Here is a 19,038-nt window from a genome sequence, read left to right as displayed (position 1 = left end):
ACTGCAGGGTCACGTCATGGTCTGTATGGACCATGTGAGCTCTGTAGGTGCGGGGCTGCATCTTTTCTTGTGGATACATGGAGCTGCATCTCCATCTCTCTCCGTGGAGGCACAGGGCTCCGTCTCTCTCTCTGTGTCTCTATGGATGCCCAACTCTCCATCTCTCTCTCTCCATGGATGCCCGGGGTTCCATCTCACCCGCTGGACGCACAGGGTTCCAGCTCTGCGCTTCGAGCCCCGCTCCGTGCCGTCGGGCTGAGCCCATTGCCCCGCAGCCCCGCGCAGAGTCCGACGCCTCTCTGCCCCCTCGGGATCCCCGTTCTTCCACCCCACCCGGGGCCGTCCGGTGGTGGCCGGGCCGGGGGGGAGGAGGAGGAGAAGAAGAAGGCGGTGGCGGGGGGCGGTCCGGGGGAGGCGCCAGGGCTGGCGGCGGAGCGCTGCAAGCGGGGGAGGCGCCGCCGGAGCCGCCCCGGGGCTCGGGGAGCCGAAGCTCCCGGTGCCGGGGCGATGCGGGGGGCGGCGGCGGCGGCTCTGCTCTTAGCGGCGGCGGCGGCGCTGAGCGGGGCTGCGGAATCGGCGGCGGTGCGGAGCTGCGCGGTGCAAAGCGTGGGCTGTAAGTGCGCGGCGGAGCGGCACAAGGCGAGCGGCCCCGCCGTGCCCCGCCGCCGGGTTCTGTGCAACGGAGCGGCCCTCCCCGCACCTCCCGAACCGCGGCTGCTGCCCGACGGCACCGCCACGCTGTGAGTACCGCGCACACGCGTGCCCGCGTCCCTTCGTCCCACGCAGAGCGAACTCTACCGATTCTCGTGAGCTCGGCGGCTCTGCTCCGACTGTAGCGGTTTTTCTGCTCTGCGTAACGCGGAGCGCTGTTCGATGGGGTTTTAAAGCCGTCGTGGAGCCGCCCCGGGATCTCTCCGTCTCCGTGGGCTGGAAATGTGGGTGCGCAGCGTGGACCCGATGTGGAAGCGCAGGAAACGGGCTCCATCCCCGCGTTTCCTTCCGCGATGTTTGCTGATCGGAGCGCTGGGGGAGGATGTTTTTGTTTGAAAGCTTTTTACTGGGAATATTTGCTCCAGACGGATCTGATGTGCCGTGGATTTGGGCTCTGCGATGGGGCTGAGTTGTCGCTCCTCTCCCTCCGCTCGGCCCTGGGCAGGGGAGCTCCGGGCTTTGGGCAGGCGCTGGCAGCGGTGTGTGTTTATTTATAACTGCGGCAGGGAGGTTTGAATTAAAGCTGCCTGGGAGGGCAGTGACGGCACAGCCGCTGCTGGAATCGGCACTTTCACCCGTCCCACCAGAACCTTGTCCTGCTTTTGAGGTCCTGCAGTGCACAGGGTGCTCCCGGTCCTGCCCAATGACCACGTATTTGCTATTTGCTCTTGCATGGGGGTCCTGTGGCTGCTTTGGAGCAGTTCATGTTTTCCCATCTGCCCTTCGCTGTGCAGAGGCTTCACTTCAGGGTGATGATGTTGGCCTGGTGAAAACCCATAAATATGGAGCATATCCTCAAAGCTCATCCGAGCTGTGTGGCACCGTGAGCTCTGAAATGCAGTCGTCGCAATGGAAGCATCGATGGCCCCGAAGCTGTGCTTCTCATGGTCCCATCCCGTGCTGCTGTGCTGGAGCTGCACGCTGCAGCAGTGCTTTCCCCACGCTTCTCTGCTCTTGCAATCCCTGCCCTGGGGTGCTGTGACGTGTCAGCTCACTGCAGGCACCCGCAAGGGTTGGGAATGCTTTGTTGAGTTGTATTTGGGAGCAGCGTCCCATTCCTCGCTTGCTCTTGAGCTTCTTTTTGGGGTGACTGCATGGCAGCATCAGGACGTGACACAACCCCACTCCGACGTGACACAAAACCTACTGGCATAGACAGAAACCTACAAATACGTGGTGACCCTGAGCTCTGCTCTCTCGCAGTAAACATGATTTATGCTAAACCCTTTCCAGATGGGACAATCAAAACCAGAGGCTCCAGGTTCACCCAGCATCTCTCAGTGCTGCCAGGTGTGGTTAAGGCTGTGGGGACATCCCTCTGGGCAGCCCACAGCTCCTGCGTGCCCCAGGGGCAGCTCGACCGTGGGGCACACGGTGCATTTTGTGCAGAGCTGTGCAGTTCTTTGCTGCAGTGCTGGCCAGGAGCACGCGTGGGGTTTGGTGACACAATGTCCCCATGCAACCCGAGCAGACGTTCGTGTGCTCTCTGCCACCCGCCCTGTGCAGTTCCTGCACCCCTTTGTGCTTTGCTTCCCGTTTTGCTGCTTGCCACACGTCCTGCTCCAGTGGGCATCATCCATCCTCCTGGGACTGCAGTTTCCTTGGTGCTGGGCACTGGCATCTCAGGGCATTGGCTGGGGATGTCCCTGCAGCGCTGCTGCCTTTGCTAATGGGGCTGAATGCCTCCCCTCCACCCCGTGCTCACACCCTGATGGAAGTGTGCTGCGTCCCCACCCGCCCCAATCACCCTGTTGGCCCTGCTGTCACACGGGCAGGAGCCCAAACCTCTTCCAGATGTGGAATCCCAACGCAGGCCTCATTTCTGCACACAGCTTGATTGCACCGAAATTACAGATTGTCTGCAGGGAATGGAGGGCTTTGACTTATGACCAATTTCCAGTTCTACTTGAACTCCCCTCTGCTTATCCTGGGCCCTGCAGGCGCTTTCTTTTGGAAACCTTTTGATATCGATTGGGCAGTTTTTAGGGGTCGGTGGGTTTTTTCCTTTCCATCCCTACAGACTGGGAACCCTGCGGAGCCATGGGGCGACGGGGACGTGACGTCCCCAGGGCCATCCCTGCACCGCTCCACTCTGACCACTTTTCCCTCTCTCCGGGGCTCCTTTTTCCTGTGCTGAGGGTTGGAACAATAATTTTCACCATCCGAAATAGCCTGGTGTGACGTGAGCTGGTGGCACCGCCCCGGTTTGGGGGGGGGGAAAGGAGGGGGTTGGGGAGCACCAGGGGCCCCCGCTTCACCCTTCCTACAATCCCCCGCTGGCGGCTGAGCGCCGCGCAGGGCACGGCCCTATCTGCACACAGCATATGCTTTAAATTAATGCACTCAGAGAGCAAAGCATAGCTGTGCTCCCCACCCCCACCATCCTCGCCCCACTATTAACCTCCGTGCCGCGTCCTCCTCCCGCTGCACGCCGGCTGCGGGGAGCGCGGCCGCTGCCTCCTTTTTTGGTCGGGGACATAGGAAGTTTATTGTTCCAGCAGGCCGGGTTCTGGAGCAGTTATTTATCCAAGTGGATTCCAGCACGCTTGAAAAAACAAGCTTGTTTGGGTTGTTTTTGGGTTTTTTTTTGTGTGTGTGTGTTTTTTGTTGGTTGGGGTTTTTTAGTTGTTTTTTTTGTTGTTGTTGTTGTTGTTCCATTTTTTGGCTCCTCTTTTTTGAGATGAGGGGAAGAAAAATGAGAAGGGAAAGGGATTTCTCCATCTCTGCGCCTGCGCTGGTGCCTCGTGGGCTCCGTGCCATTGGTAATGGGGTCTGGGGAGAGGAGGTGGGACCCAGTGGGACCCATCACCCACTCCTTGCTTTTCCTTCATGCTGTGCTCTGTCATCTCTGCATTACCCTTAGGGAGTGACCCAGCATCACTCGATGAACGCAGCGTCAGCCAACGGCTTCCTGGGTGCTGCAGAACTGTCCCACTTCAGTGGCATGTCCTGCTCATGGTTCTGCACTTTCATGGTGTGCCAAGCCCTGCAGGCAGCCTGGGCACGGGGACCACGTCCCCCTGCATCAGTGGCTGTAAGGAGCCTGACAGGGACCCACTGCCATGGCTGGATCCGTCCTGCAGCCCCATGAATCCGTCTCATGCATTCAGAGCTTTCTTGGTTCCCTGCTTTGAGTGGTGCCAGCAGAGACACATCACCACTAACTCATGGATCTCTGTGGAACCCAGTGGGGCTGCCTGGGAAAAAAGACCAGCATCCTTTGGTCACTCATTGGGAGCTTTGTTCCTTGCACAAATAGGTGCAGGGAGTCCCAGCTCCATCAGGCACAGGATGGAGGCTGCTCCCGCCTCTGCTCTCCCCACAGCCTGGCTGCAGATCACACAGGATACTGATTTCATCTTGGACAGCCTGAGCTTTGCCTTTTATGGAGGGGAGTTTTGTTTTTATGGCAGAAACACAGCTGATGGTCCCAGGGGTCAGAAGAACAAAGACATCTCCTGGCATGGGGGCTCCTTCCTGGGGCCCATGGTGGGCTGGGGGCCATGTTCCCAGCTGGGTGCAGCCCTGGTTGTAACCCCAGCCAAAGCTGCACCCTTGTGGAGAGCACATGGTGGTGGGGACACAGTGGTGAGTGCAACATCCATGGAGAGCAGCGTGCTCCACTGCAGCAGCATCCCTTGGGGGCTGTAGTGAGGGAACTGGGTGCCACGTGAGTGCCATGGAATGGGATGGGGCTGAGCTGCTGCTGGGGTTAGGTTGCAACCCCCCTGGAGTCCCCCAGTCTTGGCTGCGATGCGGGAATGGGGCCAGGGAAACCCGACGTCTGCCCCCTGGGACTGGGATGGTGCGGAGCTCGTCCTGTCTGCAGCACACAGTTCCCATTCAGCGCAGCTGCAGGGACGGCCCATGTGTAAACAGCCCTGGCACAGCCCTCAATGAGGCCTTTTTTCCTGCTGCTCGCCCCCGGATGGGGTTCCCAGGGAGCCCTCCCTGCTGCGGTTTCCCTCTGCGCTTCCTGCCACTGATGGGGTGGGGGCTGAGGATTCCTCGATGCTGCTCAGTGCAGGTTTGGGGGTTCTTATTGCCTACACGTGCAACTCTATGTTGTGATGTCCCAGGCATTGGTACAGCCCTGGGGACCTCCAGCCCAGTGCCACCATGGCATGGTGTCCCCACAAGGGTGCTGTGTGTCCCATGTCATCCCCCAGCGATGCCACCTTGCCACAGATCCAGCTATTCCCAATCCCCCAGCCTCACTGATCCTTGGGCATCTCCATCACAGCCCATGTAACAGCACCTTCCCTCTCCTTCCATCCCTGTGCTCTCATCCCCACAGGCTGCTGAGCAACAACAAGATCACAGTGCTGCAGAACGGCTCCTTCTTCGGGCTGCGGGCGCTGGAGAAGCTGTGAGTGAATGGAGGCTGGGGGTGGTGTGGGTTAGGCTACTCAGTGAGCCTCTGGGCATTGGGTTTGCCACCAGCACCCACAGGCATCCTGGGGTCTCTGGAAGCTGGATTGGGGCAGAGGCACTGGGGGGGCCACACTCAGTGGGGGTTGGTATGAAAAGCGACATTGTCCCCCCAAACAAAGTCAACTTTCTTATCTCTCCATGAAAGGCATCTCTATGATGGGAGCGTTAATAAGAGGAGATTTATGGCCCCCATATGGATCTGATCTGTAGGTTTTTAGGAGTGGGGATGGGCACACTGAGGGTGTTTTGTTCCCCTTCAAGGGGCTCACACATTCCTCAGCCCCACAGGGATGGGGTGACACCGGGGCCGGGGGGCTCCATCTGTGGGGACAGCCCATGGGTGCCCATCCCTTTGCAGGAGGGTCCCTGCAGGGCACTGTGCCTGCACCATCCCGTGGCACATGGTGCCAAGGATGTCTTTATTCCTTTGGGGTGCAGGGACCCCTCCATGGTGCCCAGGCTTCTGATTGGCACCACAGCACCCATTGGTCCCAGCCCCACTGCCCAGGGGTCTCACCACTGCTCCCCATGGGCAGTGGGATCAGCACAGCCTGGATCTCATTAGCTCAAACAAGGAAGCATTTATGAACGTGAAGCCTGTTTGAGTTATGCAGTGTGCACCTGCCCTGGCCAGCAGAGGCCAGCTGCTCCATAGGGAGTGGGTGTGCAGTGCTGGGTCAGGGCAGGAACTGCAGGGCATGGCATTGCCTCTGGGCTTGTGTTCCCAGTGCATGGTGTTGAGGCTGACGTGAGATTTTTGAAGCCATGAAAATACGCATGGAGCTGTTTTGGGATTCTATTTGAAGCAGTCATTTTGAGGACCCAAGATTCTCTCACTCTGTGGTTGAAGTATGGGGTCACATTTAGGCTCCTGGCACCGAGTTCTCATTAACGAGAGGATTAATGAGCCTGGACAGGGAGCAGCCTGGCCCAGGGGCAATACCTGGGGACCGCAGCCCCTGAGTGCAGGAGGTCTGCACATCCCCATGCCCTGAGGTCTCTGTGTGTGTAGCATGGGGTAGCCTCCACTGAAGCTCAGCTCAGAGCACAGCCATGGGCAGCATCCCCCCGTCCCCCAGCCTGCACAGGGCTGCGCCTGATTGCTCCCGACAGCAGCTCTAATTGTATGCATCGGGTCGGTCCAGGGCTGCAGCACAGAGAAGCCCCACAGAGGGGCTGTGCTGGCACCACAAGGACCTCAGGGGCCCCCTTGCTTTGGTCATGGGGCCATGGGGGTTTAGCGTCCCGGTGTGACGCAGTCATCGGGGCTGAGCTGTTTCCAGAGTCCCCAAGCCATTCCCAAGAGCCCCACGTCCACCGCCCCTCGGGGCTGGCAGCTCAGCATCACCACTGATATGTGGCGGCGTAATGAGATTAATGAGTGTGAGCAGGGCCGGTATGCGGCCACCCTCATTAGCGCAGCCCCAACTGGGAGTGCCGTGCCCTCCGCCGGCACCACCGTGCTCAGGGGCTGGGATTTGGCCAGGATGAGTCCCTCGATGGCCCCATACAGGACTGTGAGTTTTGGGGTAGCCACGTGGTGACAGTGGCTCCTGTCAGCCAGGCATTGGGCACTGTGCTGAAAGGCTCTGATGGGAGCGAGCACGGGAGAAAAACACACTCATGGTAACTCCATCCCACGTGCTGTAGATGGGGCTGGGAGCACAACTAAAAGCCTGTGTGAGCTGCCTGCACATGGAAGCACTGGGAAAGGTCCAACAAAGGAATGAATGAACAACGCTGTGTGTGGGGAGGGGGGACGTTGAACGGTGCCGTGTGCAGAGTTGTGGAGATCCCACAGTGCCGGTGCCGCAGGCGTGGGGTCTGTCTGTCTGTCTGTCTGTCTGCCTGTCTGTCCGTCCGTGGGGCCAGGCTGCTGTCCCAGGGTCAGGCATGTTTTGTGATGGAGGGTTGTTGGGATGGGGAGGGTTGTTGGGATGGGGATGGTTGTTGGGATGGCTGGGTTTGCACTACAGGTGTGGGTGAGTGGAGCTGTTCTTTCAGCACTGGGGCTCACCTGAGCCACCCCTGTAAATCTGCACATCCACAGCCCTGCACACCCACAGCCCTCCACACCCACAGCCCTGCACACCCACAGCCCTGCACACCTCTGCACCCTGCCCAGCGCCCTGAGAGCTGGCTGTGTGCCTTGTACCCATGGGACACCTCTGCTCAGCAGAAGCGCAGCAGCTGAGAGCTCTCCCTACGTCCCTACTGCAGCGGCTGCTGCGTGCCTGGCGTGCCTCTGATAAGATACATGCCTGCAATCAATGTAATAACCCAATTGAGCTTCCTCTGGGCTGCAAAGCCACTGTGAAGCTGCCCTGACATTTGCAGCGTGCTCTTATCCTAGTAGCCTTGCTGGGATAAGGCTGCTCTGGAAACAGCTCTGCAGGAGGGAAAGGTGAGCACGGTACGTGTGGGGCCCTGCTGTGTCCCTGGGGTGCCTGGCTCTGTGTGGCTGCAGTGTGCTGGGAGCGGGGCTGCGTTCCCCAGGCTTCCATCTGGCTGGGAGCACTGTGGAGCTGTGCTAATGGAAGGGGCAGGATGCTGGCTGCACGCCCTGAGCTCCGTGTCTGTCTCCCCTCAGGGACCTGAAGAACAACCTGATCAGCACGGTGCAGCCAGGCGCCTTCCTTGGGCTCCCCGAGCTGAAGCGTCTGTAAGTACCCAGGGAGTGCAGGGCAGCCTGTGGGGATTGGGAGCAGCTCAGCATCTCCAGCACTCACAGCCCCTCTACTTCCTTGCAGGGACCTCTCCAACAACCGCATCGGTTGTCTGAGCGCCAGCGTCTTCCAGGGTCTCACCAACCTCCTCCGACTGTAAGCAGTGCCGTGGGCTCCCCTAGGAGGGCCACCATCTCCCACACACTGTGTTGGGTGGTGGGGGCTGTAAATGGGACACATCAGGGGGCTCAGACTCCTGGTCCCCTCCTAAAGGCTTTCATCTCTAGGACTGGGTGGGAACGGGATGGAGGTGGGGATGAGGATGCCCAGACCAGTGGGTGACATTAGCAGCTCCAGGATGTGAGAGGACTTTAGGTTTTCCAAGCATGTCCCAGTCTCCTCCACAGCTTTGTGCTTCTTGCAGTAACATGTCAGGAAACATTTTCTCCAGCCTCCCCCCTGGCGTCTTTGACGAGCTGCCCTCACTGAAAGTCGTGTGAGTACACCACATCCACCCCCAAACACAGACCCTCTCTGAGTTGTGCACAGCTGTGCCACCTCCGCCTTCAGCCTCCCCACACGGCTGCTGACCCTTGCAGGGATTTTGCCACCGAATACCTGACGTGTGACTGCAATTTGCTCTGGGTGCTGCCCTGGGCCCGCAACCGCTCAGCGCAGATCTCAGAGCGGACGCTGTGTGTGTATCCACGTCACCTGCACAGCACCCCGCTGCGTAGCGCACAGGAGAACCAACTGCAATGCGGTGAGCAGGAGAGAAGAAGGGTGTGGGCAGTGTGCCAGGGCCAGGGGGGGCTCACACCACATGTGTGTGTGTCCCATCCCCCCCAACCCCTGCAGCCGGAACCCCGGAGCTGCACACCCACCACCTCATCCCGTCGCTGCGCCAGGTGGTGTTCCAGGGGGACCGACTGCCCTTCCAGTGCACCGCCACCTATTTGGACAACAGCACCCAGATCCATTGGTACCACAACCAGCAGCGAGTGCAGGAGGATGAGCGGGCGGGCGTCATCGTGGAGGAGAGCCTCATCCATGACTGCACCTTCATCACCAGGTGGGAACAGGATGGGATCGGGATTGAGATGGGGATGATGGGGATAGAGATGTGAATGGGGGTAGGAACGGAGGTGGGATGGGGAGAGGATTGAACAGGGATGAGGATGGGAATAGGGATTAGGATGGAGATAGAGGTGGAGATGGAGCGCATATATGCTGGGGACAGTGCAGGGCTTGCAGGTTTGCGGGTACCAAGTGCTGTAGGTGGGATGCAAAGTGTTGGCAATGTTTCTTGGTGCATGTGCCTACTCCAGGGACTGCCCCTCCATGCCAACGTGTCCCCTCTGCCCACAGTGAACTCATCCTCTCCAACATCCACGTCTCCGCCAACGGTGAGTGGGAGTGTGCCGTCTCCACCTCGCAGGGCAACGTCAGCAAGAAGGTGGAGATCGTGGTGCTGGAGACTTCTGCATCCTACTGCCCTGCAGAGCGCGTCACCAACAACCGAGGGGACTTCAGGTAGAGACCAGTAGCAGTGTGGCCGTGGCCGTGTGCGATGCGTGCCGGGCAGGGGGCTGCCTGCAGGTGGGGGCCCACAGGTGCCCAATCATCTGCTTGCAATTAGCAGCCACAGGGAGCATGAGCGCCTTTGAAGGCCTTCCTGTGCCGGCAGCGCAGCCAGGCTCCAGCAGCAGAGGTGTTGGAATTTCTCTGGCACAAGACGAAAGGCTCTGGGCGTCTGCCGTAACCTCGGCAGGGCTGTTCCAGAATATAAATTACTGCTGCAGTCAATGTGGCTTCGATTAGAGGTGCCCCCCTGCGCTGCTCTGAGCCGAGCAGGATGTGGGATGGGGGGACAGCAGCTTCGTGGGGAGCATTGCCCCACTGTCACTGTGTGTGTGTGTGCATCCAGGTGGCCCCGCACGCTGGCTGGCATCACTGCCTTCCAGTCATGCCTGCAGTACCCCTTCGCCTCGGGGCCAGCAAGTGGGGGTCCAGCAGCAGAGAAGCAAGCGTCCAGGCGTTGTGACCGTGCGGGGCGCTGGGAGGAGGGCGACTACTCCCACTGCCTCTACACCAACGACATCACCCGCGTGCTCTACACCTTTGTGCTGGTGAGCCAGGTGTTCAGCCCGCACGGATTGCTGAGGTTGGGGTCAGGCACAGCAGTGATCGTGCCCTGTGGTCGTGCCACCCTACAGATGCCCATCAATGCCTCCAATGCACTGACACTGGCTCACCAGCTGCGCGTCTACACAGCCGAGGCTGCCAACTTCTCGGATATGGTCGATGTCCTCTACGTGGCTCAGATGATTGAGAAGTTTATTGGCTACGTGGACCAGATCAAGCAGGTAACACTGCTGTTCTTTGCTTTCCCCATCCGTGCATGGTGGGTACTGGGAGGGAAGCATGAACTGGGGATGAATGAACTGAGCGCGACCTGCAGCCGGCTCTCCTCGCAGCTCACCGATGTGATCGTGGAGATGGCAAGCAACATCATGCTGGTGGACGACCACATCCTCTGGATGTCACAGAAAGAAGAGAAGGCATGCACCAGCATCGTGCGTTCCCTGGAGAAGATCGCAGCGCACACCCTCAGCACCAACTCCCAGCACATGGCAGTGGTGAGTCCCTGCACGCAGAGGGGGTCCATCCATGCCCATGTTAGGGGTCTCTGCCCATGCTGGGCTGACAGCCGCCTCACTGCTCTGTGCCTGGCAGAACTCACGCAACATCGCCTTCGAGGCGTACGTGGTAAAGCCTGAGAGCTACGTGGGGCTGAGCTGCGTGGCGTTCCAGCGCCGGGATGGGGGCCCTCCTGGGCGCACGGCCCTGGCTGAGCAGACAGCCGAGCCCCAGCCTGACCAGCAGCTGCGACTGCGCTGCACCACAGGACGCCCCAACGTCTCCCTGAGCAGTTTCCACATCAAGGTATGGGTCTGATGGGGGTGAGGGGTTTTTGAGGGTGCGGCTTGATCTCACCGATGACTGTGTGCCCACAGAACAGCATTGCCCTGGCCTCCATCCAGCTGCCGCCCAGCCTCTTTGCCAGCCCCGTTCCACCCACTCCGCTGGCCGACTGCAAGTTGCAGCTGCTGGTGTTCCGCAATGGGAAGCTCTTCTGCAGCACAGGGAACTCCTCACGTCTAGCAGACGACGGCAAGCGGCGCAGCGTGGCCACGCCAGTCATCTATGCAGGGACATGTAAGGGCTGTGTGCCAGCAGGGCTGCCTTTCTATAGAGATTAGAGCTGTTCTCCGCAGCGCTCCTGCAGAGCAAAGCCATTTCTTTGGGCTGTGCTGCTGAAGGGAAAGTGGTGGTTTTTTTGGGGGGGGGGATCCCCCTGGCTCACCAGCTCTCTCCATCCCTGCAGATGGCTGCAGTGTAGGGAACCTGACGGAGCCGGTGGCCGTGTCGCTGCGACACCCTGGGGAGGGTGCAGACCCCGTGGCTGCCTACTGGAACTTTGAGGTGCTGGGGGGCATGGGGGGTTGGAGCGCCGAGGGCTGCCAGCTGGCTGCCCGTGAGCCCAACGTCACCTCCCTGCACTGCCGGCACCTCAGCAACGTGGCTGTGCTCATGGTAAATGGGGCAGCAGGTGGGGGGTGAGGACTGGGGCTCTGTGCTCGCACTGTGGAGGTGTATGATGCGTGGTACTGCAGGCTGTGGGGCTATGGGGTAGGGTCTGACGGGCTGTGTGGTGCCGTGCAGGAGCTGAGCGGGTTCCCCAGCGAGGCACGAGGTCCAGTGGAGGTGCTGCACCCAGCCATGTACACCTGCACAGCCGTGCTGCTGCTCTGCCTCTTCACCACCATCATCACATACATCGTCCACCACGGGTGAGCATCATGGCGTGGCCTTGGCTGGAGGTGGGGGTATGGCTGGAGGTGGGGGTATGGCTGGAGGTGGACAGCCCGAGCCAGGCAGCTCACTGCTCCCTTCTGCTCCCTCCAGCACCATTCACATCACGCGGAAGTGCTGGCACATGCTCCTTAACCTCTGCTTCCACATGGCCATGACATCAGCAGTGTTTGCAGGAGGCATCACCCTCACCGGCTACCTGGTCGTCTGCCAAGCGGTGGGTGCCACTGCTGCAACGGGGGGGACCCCAAATGGGGCCTTCCTCCAAGCTGAACAGTTGAGCTTCACTTGGCTGCATCACCCTTGTGCTGACCCCATCACCTCGTCCCGCAGGTCGGCATCATTTTGCACTACTCCTCCCTGTCCACGCTGCTGTGGATGGTGGTGAAAGCCCGTGTCCTCTACAAGGAGGCGACCTGGAAAGCACCTCGGCAGCCAGATGGGGATTCAGCACCTCCGACCCCTCGGCCCATGCTGCGGTACTGCCATCCCCTGCCTGGGACTCCTCCCTGGGTCCTCCCCGTTGGGAATTGCACTCAGCAGCATGGCATAATTTTGGTGTGCTCTGACCCAGCACCGCAGTGTGCTCTTGGTGTGCTCTCTCTTTTCAGGTTCTATCTGATTGCTGGTGGGATCCCCCTCATCATCTGCGGCATCACAGCGGCTGTCAACATCCACAACTACCACGACAACAACCCTTAGTAAGTGTCCTGCTGCCTTCCTCAGCCTGGGCAAGGGGAAGGGAAGCCAGAAGTGCTGGGAATCCAGGGAAATGCTTGTGGAATCCATCCCAGGAGCTGTCTATTGATGAGCCATGCATAACCCATGGAGAGAGGCCATTGGACATGTCCAGGGGCTGAAGCCATACTGATTGGATCCTTTTCTTTCCCCTGCAGCTGCTGGCTGGTGTGGAGGCCCAGCCTGGGTGCCTTCTACGTGCCGGTGGCCTTCATCCTGCTGGTCACCTGGCTGTACCTGCTGTGTGCTGGACTCAGCCTGCAGTGCCAGGCTCCCCGTGGGAAGGAGCCCCCGGAGTTGCCAGGCACACCGCCGAGGCTGGGGACCAATGGGGAGCTGCTGACAGACTCAGGCTCCATCTCAGTGACGCTGCACTCAGGGACGCATTGCCCAGAGGTGGATGGTGTGTACTCACTGCAGGCACAGCTCTGGGCACTGCTGGCTGTGCACGCCATGTATGTGGCCTTATGGACGTTTGGAGCCATGGCCGTGTCCCAGCGTGGAGATCTCAACGTCGTTTTCAGCTGCCTCTACGGGGTGACGGCCGTGGCGCTGGGACTCTTCATCTTCATCCATCACTGCGTCCGTCGCCGGGACGTGCTGGGCTCGTGGTTCTCCTGCTGCCCCTCCTACCGCTCTGCGCTGCCCATGCAGCCCTACAGCCACCCTGGCACGGCGGCGGTAGAGGACGGCTCCCAGATGTTCATCAGCTGCGATCCCGAAGCCGCCCGCAGCGCCACGTCCTCCTCCTCACCCAGCAGCACGGGCTCAGCCGCCGGCCGCTGCAAGCTGACCAACCTGCGGGCGGCACAGAGCCAGGCTGAGGAAGCGGAGCACGGCGATGGGGGGAGAAGCTCCGGGGTGGGGAGAAACGCCAACAACCACCGCAGGAACCACAAGAGCAGAACTAAGCAGCACCGCGAGGGGAAGCACCACCGCTTGAAGGTGCTGCGGGGCCCCTCCTCCGAGCAGAGCGAAAGCGGCAGCGTGCACAACAGCCATTCCGAGAGCTACCACAGCAGCAGGAACAGCCCCATGAACAACTGCGCTGCGCAGCGAGCCGCGGGCACCCAGGATGGGGAGGTGGCACCCAGCCAGTCGGAGGGCAGCGACGGCTTTCTGGAGGCGCGACGGCGGAGCAGAGACAACGTGAGGCAAGCGGAGAGGGAGGCGAAGCGACGCTCCTACCCCCTAAACGTGGGCAGCCACAACGGAGCCTTGAAGGGCAGCAAGTACGACGTCAACCTGGCCGGTGCTGATGGCGGGGCCGGGATGAGAAGCGGGCTCTGGAAAAGCGAAACTACGGTGTGAGGGATGGGGAAGGAGCAGATGGCCATAGTGCTGCAGCACGTCCTCCTAGGCTGGAGGCTGTGCACGGAGGAGGCTGGAGAGAGGCTGCGAGCGTGGCTAAGTGCACTACGTGGGGCCTCATCCCCGCAGGACGGGCGTCACAGCCTGCCCAGGTTGCAGCACCGAGAGGCGGAGGTGAAAGGCAACCATTGCTTTTCAGCAGCACGAATTGCAGCCTCGCTTCCGTCGCTCCCGCACCTCACTTCAGACTGATCCTAAATGCTATTTTATAAGATACAAAGGAAACAAATGTCTATTTTTCAAATTTCTATATTGGTGAATGTATATATGTATAGACTTGATGCAAGTGCCTCCGCCTTAGCAGCAATGCTCTCCCACAGCCACGAATGCAATACTCCCAAAGACGTAGGCAGGTCGTGCGGACGCTTGGGTGGCCCCAAATGAGCTTTTTCTGAAAGAGTCTCAGTTTGAAGTGTTATGAAAAGCAAACGTTGTTATCTTAAAGGACAGCATTGAGCCCCGAGGGTTGCCAAAGCAAAAGCCATATTGCGAAGCAAGCACAAGGTAAGAGAAGGCACTGATCCGAGAAACTGTCTGCACTCTGTGGATGTCAGACACTAAAAGCACCGCAGGAAAATGCTCCCAAACCCTCCCAGGTGTGACCTATGCAAACGGGTGGAGCAGCAGCACTGCTCTGCCTGAGGTGGACACGGGTTGTCCATCTCCTCCAGGAACCAAAGAGCCCAATTGGGCGCAGGCACCAAAGCAGGTCCTCATCCTTCACCCATGTGTGCACACAGGACCCAGCAGGCTTTGCTCCCACAAAGCCAGGACACCAACAGCGCTGTGCTGAGCCACCTCCTGTCCCTCCAGTGTGGGCTCCTCCCTCACAGAAGGCTGCTCCTGGACAGTGAGATGCCCACGGTGCTGTCAGGGCCCTTCCTAAGGACTGCAGTACGTTCAAAGGGCTGGAACTTTGCTAAGCACTTATTCTTCCCCATTTAAAAACAGGTCCCCCTTTTTTCCAGCAGGCAAAAAAAAAAGCCAGACTCACTGCAGGCTGTAGGAAGCTCTAGGAGCACTCCCAGGTCTCCATTTGCTTAAAGGAGAACGAGGGCAGTCTATCTGTGCTGTTTTCAGCCTCAGTTCTCTCACGTGTGCAAATGGGTTTAATTATTTACCTACCTCCCATGGGGTCCCAGGGAGCAGCAAAGGACTGCAGCGCTGGGAAGCATTCAAGCCAGCCCTCTGCTACCCCACAGCCGAGGGATCCAGGAGTTAGCAGAGCAAAATAGCACTTAGAGGCAGATTTTTCTCCCCTTCAGAATCCAACTCCTCTCCCTTTGGAACCCCTTGTCCTGCAGGGCTGCAGTTCACTGGCTTTGCTGTGTCCCTGGGCTGCCAGACTTCCCTGACCAAACAGCCTGCTTCATACCACGTTTATTGTGCCTGGAATTCGATGCAATTTACATCCTTATGTCAATTCTGCAGCCCACACAGTCTTGCTGATGCTGAGTTGTTATATATGCTTGCTGCACTGTGACAGTATTATATAAAAAGCTTGGTATTATTAATTACACTTTTTTTCTTTGTATGTTTACATTACAAGCAAATGACAGATCAACAGAGAGCTTCTTGCAATATACATGGGGGAGGGAAGGGAAAATATGCCAAAGAAATGTCTTTAAAGGGGTCTTTTTGCATTTTTATATGAATAGAATGTTTCTAGCAGATACGTTTTGTTTAATATATTAAAGATTTGCAAAATCTGCCAAAAAGTGCTGTTATTCCCCACAGATTCTGCATGCAAACACAACAGCCCGTTAGGCAGACACAGGTCACTGCCTCACAGTGTGTGAATTAAACAGCCAGCAGTGCTGTGCTCGTAGACCCCACTGCTGTCACTTGGCTGCAGATCCCCATTGGTTTCCCTGTCCAGCCGACGCCAGAGCAGCTGAAACCATTCCTGGCACCTGTGTTTCTATTTACTTCTGATTAAAATGACTCATTGTGGTCCAGAACATGAAAGAAGCCATCGTCCACTCCCCACCCCACCCCATTTCCTCCCTGCAGCACTCCGTAGCTCTTTAACCACCAGGATTTACGCTTTTGGTTCCAGACTCTCTGGTGCTGCGGTGTTGCCGTTCCAGTGACGTTCATCTTTACTGCCACGCTTTGGCCCTCCTGAATGCCCTGATCTCCTCTGGGCCCCTCAGGTACTGCTCTATTTCACCGTCAGAGATGGGATCGTCTCCAGTGACGCCAGCATCCAAAGCGCTCAAGGCTGCAGTGCGCAGCCTCTTCCTTGGATGGAGGAGGCAGGGTGGCAGTAAGGGCCTCCGGCTGCCCACAGCCTTCTGTTTCCCTTCTGCGGGACGGCCCTCGGCCTGTGCTGTCCCTGCTGCTGCTGGAGGATTGCTGGAGGAGTCCTCGGCCTGGGTTGCCTTCTGCTGCTCCTCCACATCTGCTGCACAGAAGGCATTTTTCAGCAGGAAGGTTCGGTGCTGCAGCAGATCCCCGATGTATTTGACCACCGTCTTCTTGTCCAAGTTAAGCACCTTCAGCCAAGCGAGCTCAGCTGCCATCCTCAGGAGGACGTCATAAAGCTCCTTCAGCCTCAGGCGTGCTGGGGGGGGCAGGTCAACGCCTGCTGCCTTGCAGAACTGTGTGAACGTGCAGGTGAGGCGGGCGGAGGGCTGCAGTGACTGCCAGGACAGGAAGGCTGCAGCTGTGACGATGGGGACGGGGTGCCGGCCTGTCACCAGCCACGTCTCACTGGCCAGCTCCACCACCTGCATGGTCCGGGTGAGCATCGACTCCTTGTCCTCCACAAACAGGACAGGGATGTCCTCTGTGTGCTGGAACAGCCGGAAACTGGAAGAGGAGGAAACCCACTGTTAGCAGCAGGAAAAGCATCGGGACGTGGCTACAGCAACATGGTTCAGACTGTGAGGGATTTCTGCCCTCAGCCTCCTGAGGGCTCGCTGATACTCCACCACAGTGGCAGCCGCTGCTGCAGTCATCCATCTAATTAAACACCAAGAAAGCCACAGTGAGGTCCTTAAGGGCAAACACACCCTGCTCTCAAGCTAAGCAGTAGCTCGCCATGCCTAAGTCCCTCGCTGCCTGCTCTCCAAACAGCTTTCCACAGCAACTGCATTTGGAAGCTCCTGAACAAACCGGTGTTGCACACAAAGCACCACACGGGTCGCAGGTTCCCATTACCTGTTAAGGTGAGTCTTCACCAGATCTGAAAGGCTCAGCGCCGGCACTGAGATCCCGAGCTCCTTCTGAAGGCTCAGGTAGACGCTGGTGACCAATTCCTGCTTTGCATAGAGGAGGGAGCAGATCGTTCCCAACGTCAGTGGCCAGTTGTGCTGCCGACAGGTTGCCAGCACACAGCAGCCCACCAGGAGCTCCTTCTTCTCCAGGCTGACCAGGCGGAAGGAGGGGTGCTGCAGTGCTCTCTGGAAGTAGGAGACGGCCGTTCCCTCAAACACCAATGGGAGCCGAAGAACCTTACAGAGATCCTGGACCCGTCTGATCCCTGAAAAAAGACACTGCCCTTAAGGATCAGCAGAACTAACTCCTTCCTTCGTGTTCGACTGTCAGCTCCTGAAGGCTTTTTACCATTTCAGAGGTGTGTTAGAATTACAGCAAAGCAGAAATGATCCGGGGGATGGAACACTGCCCTGTGAGGACAAGCAGAGCATGGGCACCGTGCAGCCAGGAAAGGGAGGGCTCCAGGCAGGCCTGAGAGCAGCCCAAGGGGCTGTAAGGATGAAGGGGACAGACCCTTCAGCAGAGCCTGCTATGACAGGACAAGGGGGACGATTTCAAAATGAAAGATTTAGGCTGGACATGAGGGAGGAGCTGTTTGCAATAAGGGTGGTGATGCACCAGCATTGGTCGTCCAGAGAAATGCAGCCCAGAGAAACCCAAGGTGGGGGTGTCTGCTCTTACCTCGCTGCTCGCAGCGGTTCAACTGCTCCTTCTGCCCGGTGCTCTGCGAATAGGACACCTCTGAAAGAAACAGCAGTGGTCAGTGCTGAGAGCACCACGGCTGTGCAGAGAACCACAGAACCATAGAATCACCAGGTTGGAACCTGCAAGACCATCCTGTGCAACCGCCCTCCCATCACCACTGCCACCACAAGCACTAAACCACATCTCGCAGCTCCTCATCCAGACGCCTCTTGAACGCTGCCAGGGACGGCGACTCCACCACCTCCCTGGGCAGCCATTGCAGTGCCTGAGAGAAAAAGTTCTTCCTTATGTCCAACCTAAACCTCCTCTGCTACAACTTGCGGCTGTTTCCTCAGGTCCTGGTTGTTGCCTGGGAGAAGAGGCCAAAGCCCTCCTCATCACAGCCTCCCTTCAGGAAGCTGTGGAGTGCAGTGAGGTCTCCCCTGAACCTCCTCTTCTCCAGGCTGAACAACCCCAGCTCCCTCAGCCGCTCCTCATTAGACCTGTGCTGCAGACCCCTCACCAGTTTCCCTGCCTTTCTCTGGACACGTTCCAGGGCCTCAATGCCTTTTTTGTAGTGAGGGACCCAAAACTGAACACAGCACTGGAGATGCAGCCTCACCAGTGCTGAGTACAGAGGGATGCTCACCTCTCTGCTCCTGCTGGCCGCACTATTTCTAATGTAGGCCAGGATGCCGTTGGCCCCCTTGGCCACCTGGGCACGCTGCTGGCTCGCGTTCAGCATCAACCAGCATCCCTAGGTCCCTTTCCTCTTCACGGTCACCCAACCACTCAGCCCCAAGCCCGTAGCGCTGCACGGGGTTGTTGCGGTGCCCCGTTCGGCACAGCCCTCACCTCGCAGCTGCCCCTCGTCGCTGTAGGTGGTGGTCAGCAGCCCCTCGGCCAGCACGCAGCCGCACGCGGCGCACACCAACTGCTGCTGCGCGTAGTGCGCGTCCTCCAGCAGCGCAGCGGAGCCGCACTCGGGGCAGCGGCCGTGCGCCGCCATGGGGACCCGCGCGGGGGGCGCACCGCTCTCAGCCAATCACAACGCCGCACGGTGCAACCCCCGTCGAGGTCCGGGCGGAGCGCCGCTCCCGAGCTTTGCGTTCCGGCTCCGCGCGTTCCGCCCCACGTTGCTGAGCGGCGCCTCCCTCGCGGATCTCCGCAGAACTGCGGCTGATTTTGCTCCCGGCCGAGGACCTTTTGCACATTTTCCGCTCGCAGAAACTCTCGGCTCCGTGATGAGCTCGCCCGGCAGGTTTTCCCACCCAGTCAGATGTTTACATCACGGGCAGCTGGCAGGGATGAATGCAGCATAAAGGAGCTGCAGGGC

General features: G+C 59.0%; 2 protein-coding genes across 2 annotated transcripts; one reads left to right on the top strand and one right to left on the bottom strand.

The window, feature by feature from the left end:
• Window positions 1-507: 507 nt before the first annotated feature.
• ADGRA2 (adhesion G protein-coupled receptor A2) lies at window positions 508-15,507 on the top strand. The gene is made up of 19 exons (XM_042894306.1): window positions 508-740; window positions 5,009-5,080; window positions 7,736-7,807; window positions 7,896-7,967; window positions 8,236-8,307; window positions 8,411-8,574; window positions 8,670-8,883; window positions 9,180-9,344; window positions 9,739-9,940; window positions 10,028-10,177; window positions 10,289-10,450; window positions 10,548-10,757; window positions 10,829-11,030; window positions 11,200-11,408; window positions 11,538-11,665; window positions 11,781-11,904; window positions 12,021-12,166; window positions 12,299-12,388; window positions 12,584-15,507. Exons 1-19 carry the CDS (start codon window positions 508-510, stop codon window positions 13,734-13,736), a joined length of 3,840 nt encoding a protein of 1,279 aa, XP_042750240.1. The 3' UTR covers window positions 13,737-15,507.
• On the bottom strand, window positions 15,161-18,711 carry BRF2 (BRF2 RNA polymerase III transcription initiation factor subunit). Its single transcript, XM_042894307.1, has 4 exons — window positions 18,558-18,711; window positions 17,700-17,759; window positions 16,962-17,283; window positions 15,161-16,610 (listed from the first exon to the last, which is right to left on the bottom strand). The coding sequence occupies exons 1-4, from the start codon at window positions 18,709-18,711 to the stop codon at window positions 15,899-15,901; spliced, it is 1,248 nt and encodes a 415-aa protein (XP_042750241.1). The 3' UTR covers window positions 15,161-15,898.
• Window positions 18,712-19,038: the final 327 nt, after the last annotated feature.

This window comes from Lagopus leucura, unplaced genomic scaffold (genome assembly GCF_019238085.1).
Source record: "Lagopus leucura isolate 7727_CA_CO unplaced genomic scaffold, USGS_WTPT01 141-5_obj-0_obj, whole genome shotgun sequence".
Lineage (NCBI taxonomy): Eukaryota > Metazoa > Chordata > Aves > Galliformes > Phasianidae > Lagopus > Lagopus leucura.
The sequence above is the reverse complement of the archived record's forward strand: the minus strand, read 5'-3'. Positions and strand labels throughout refer to the sequence as shown.

What these genes read in the sequence shown, in the direction of transcription:
- ADGRA2 (XM_042894306.1), top strand. Translation starts at nt 508, where the DNA reads ATGCGGGGGGCGGCGGCGGCGGCTCTGCTCTTAGCGGCGGCGGCGGCG. An exon ending in AACAACCGAGGGGACTTCAG is followed by an intron (nt 9,345 to 9,738) that starts GTAGAGACCAGT and finishes GTGTGCATCCAG; the next exon opens with GTGGCCCCGCACGCTGGCTG. An exon ending in ACTCCCAGCACATGGCAGTG is followed by an intron (nt 10,451 to 10,547) that starts GTGAGTCCCTGC and finishes TGTGCCTGGCAG; the next exon opens with AACTCACGCAACATCGCCTT.
- BRF2 (XM_042894307.1), bottom strand. Translation starts at nt 18,711, where the DNA reads ATGGCGGCGCACGGCCGCTGCCCCGAGTGCGGCTCCGCTGCGCTGCTG. An exon ending in CGACGAGGGGCAGCTGCGAG is followed by an intron (nt 17,760 to 18,557) that starts GTGAGGGCTGTG and finishes TGTTTCTTTCAG; the next exon opens with AGGTGTCCTATTCGCAGAGC. An exon ending in GAACCGCTGCGAGCAGCGAG is followed by an intron (nt 17,284 to 17,699) that starts GTAAGAGCAGAC and finishes GTCTTTTTTCAG; the next exon opens with GGATCAGACGGGTCCAGGAT.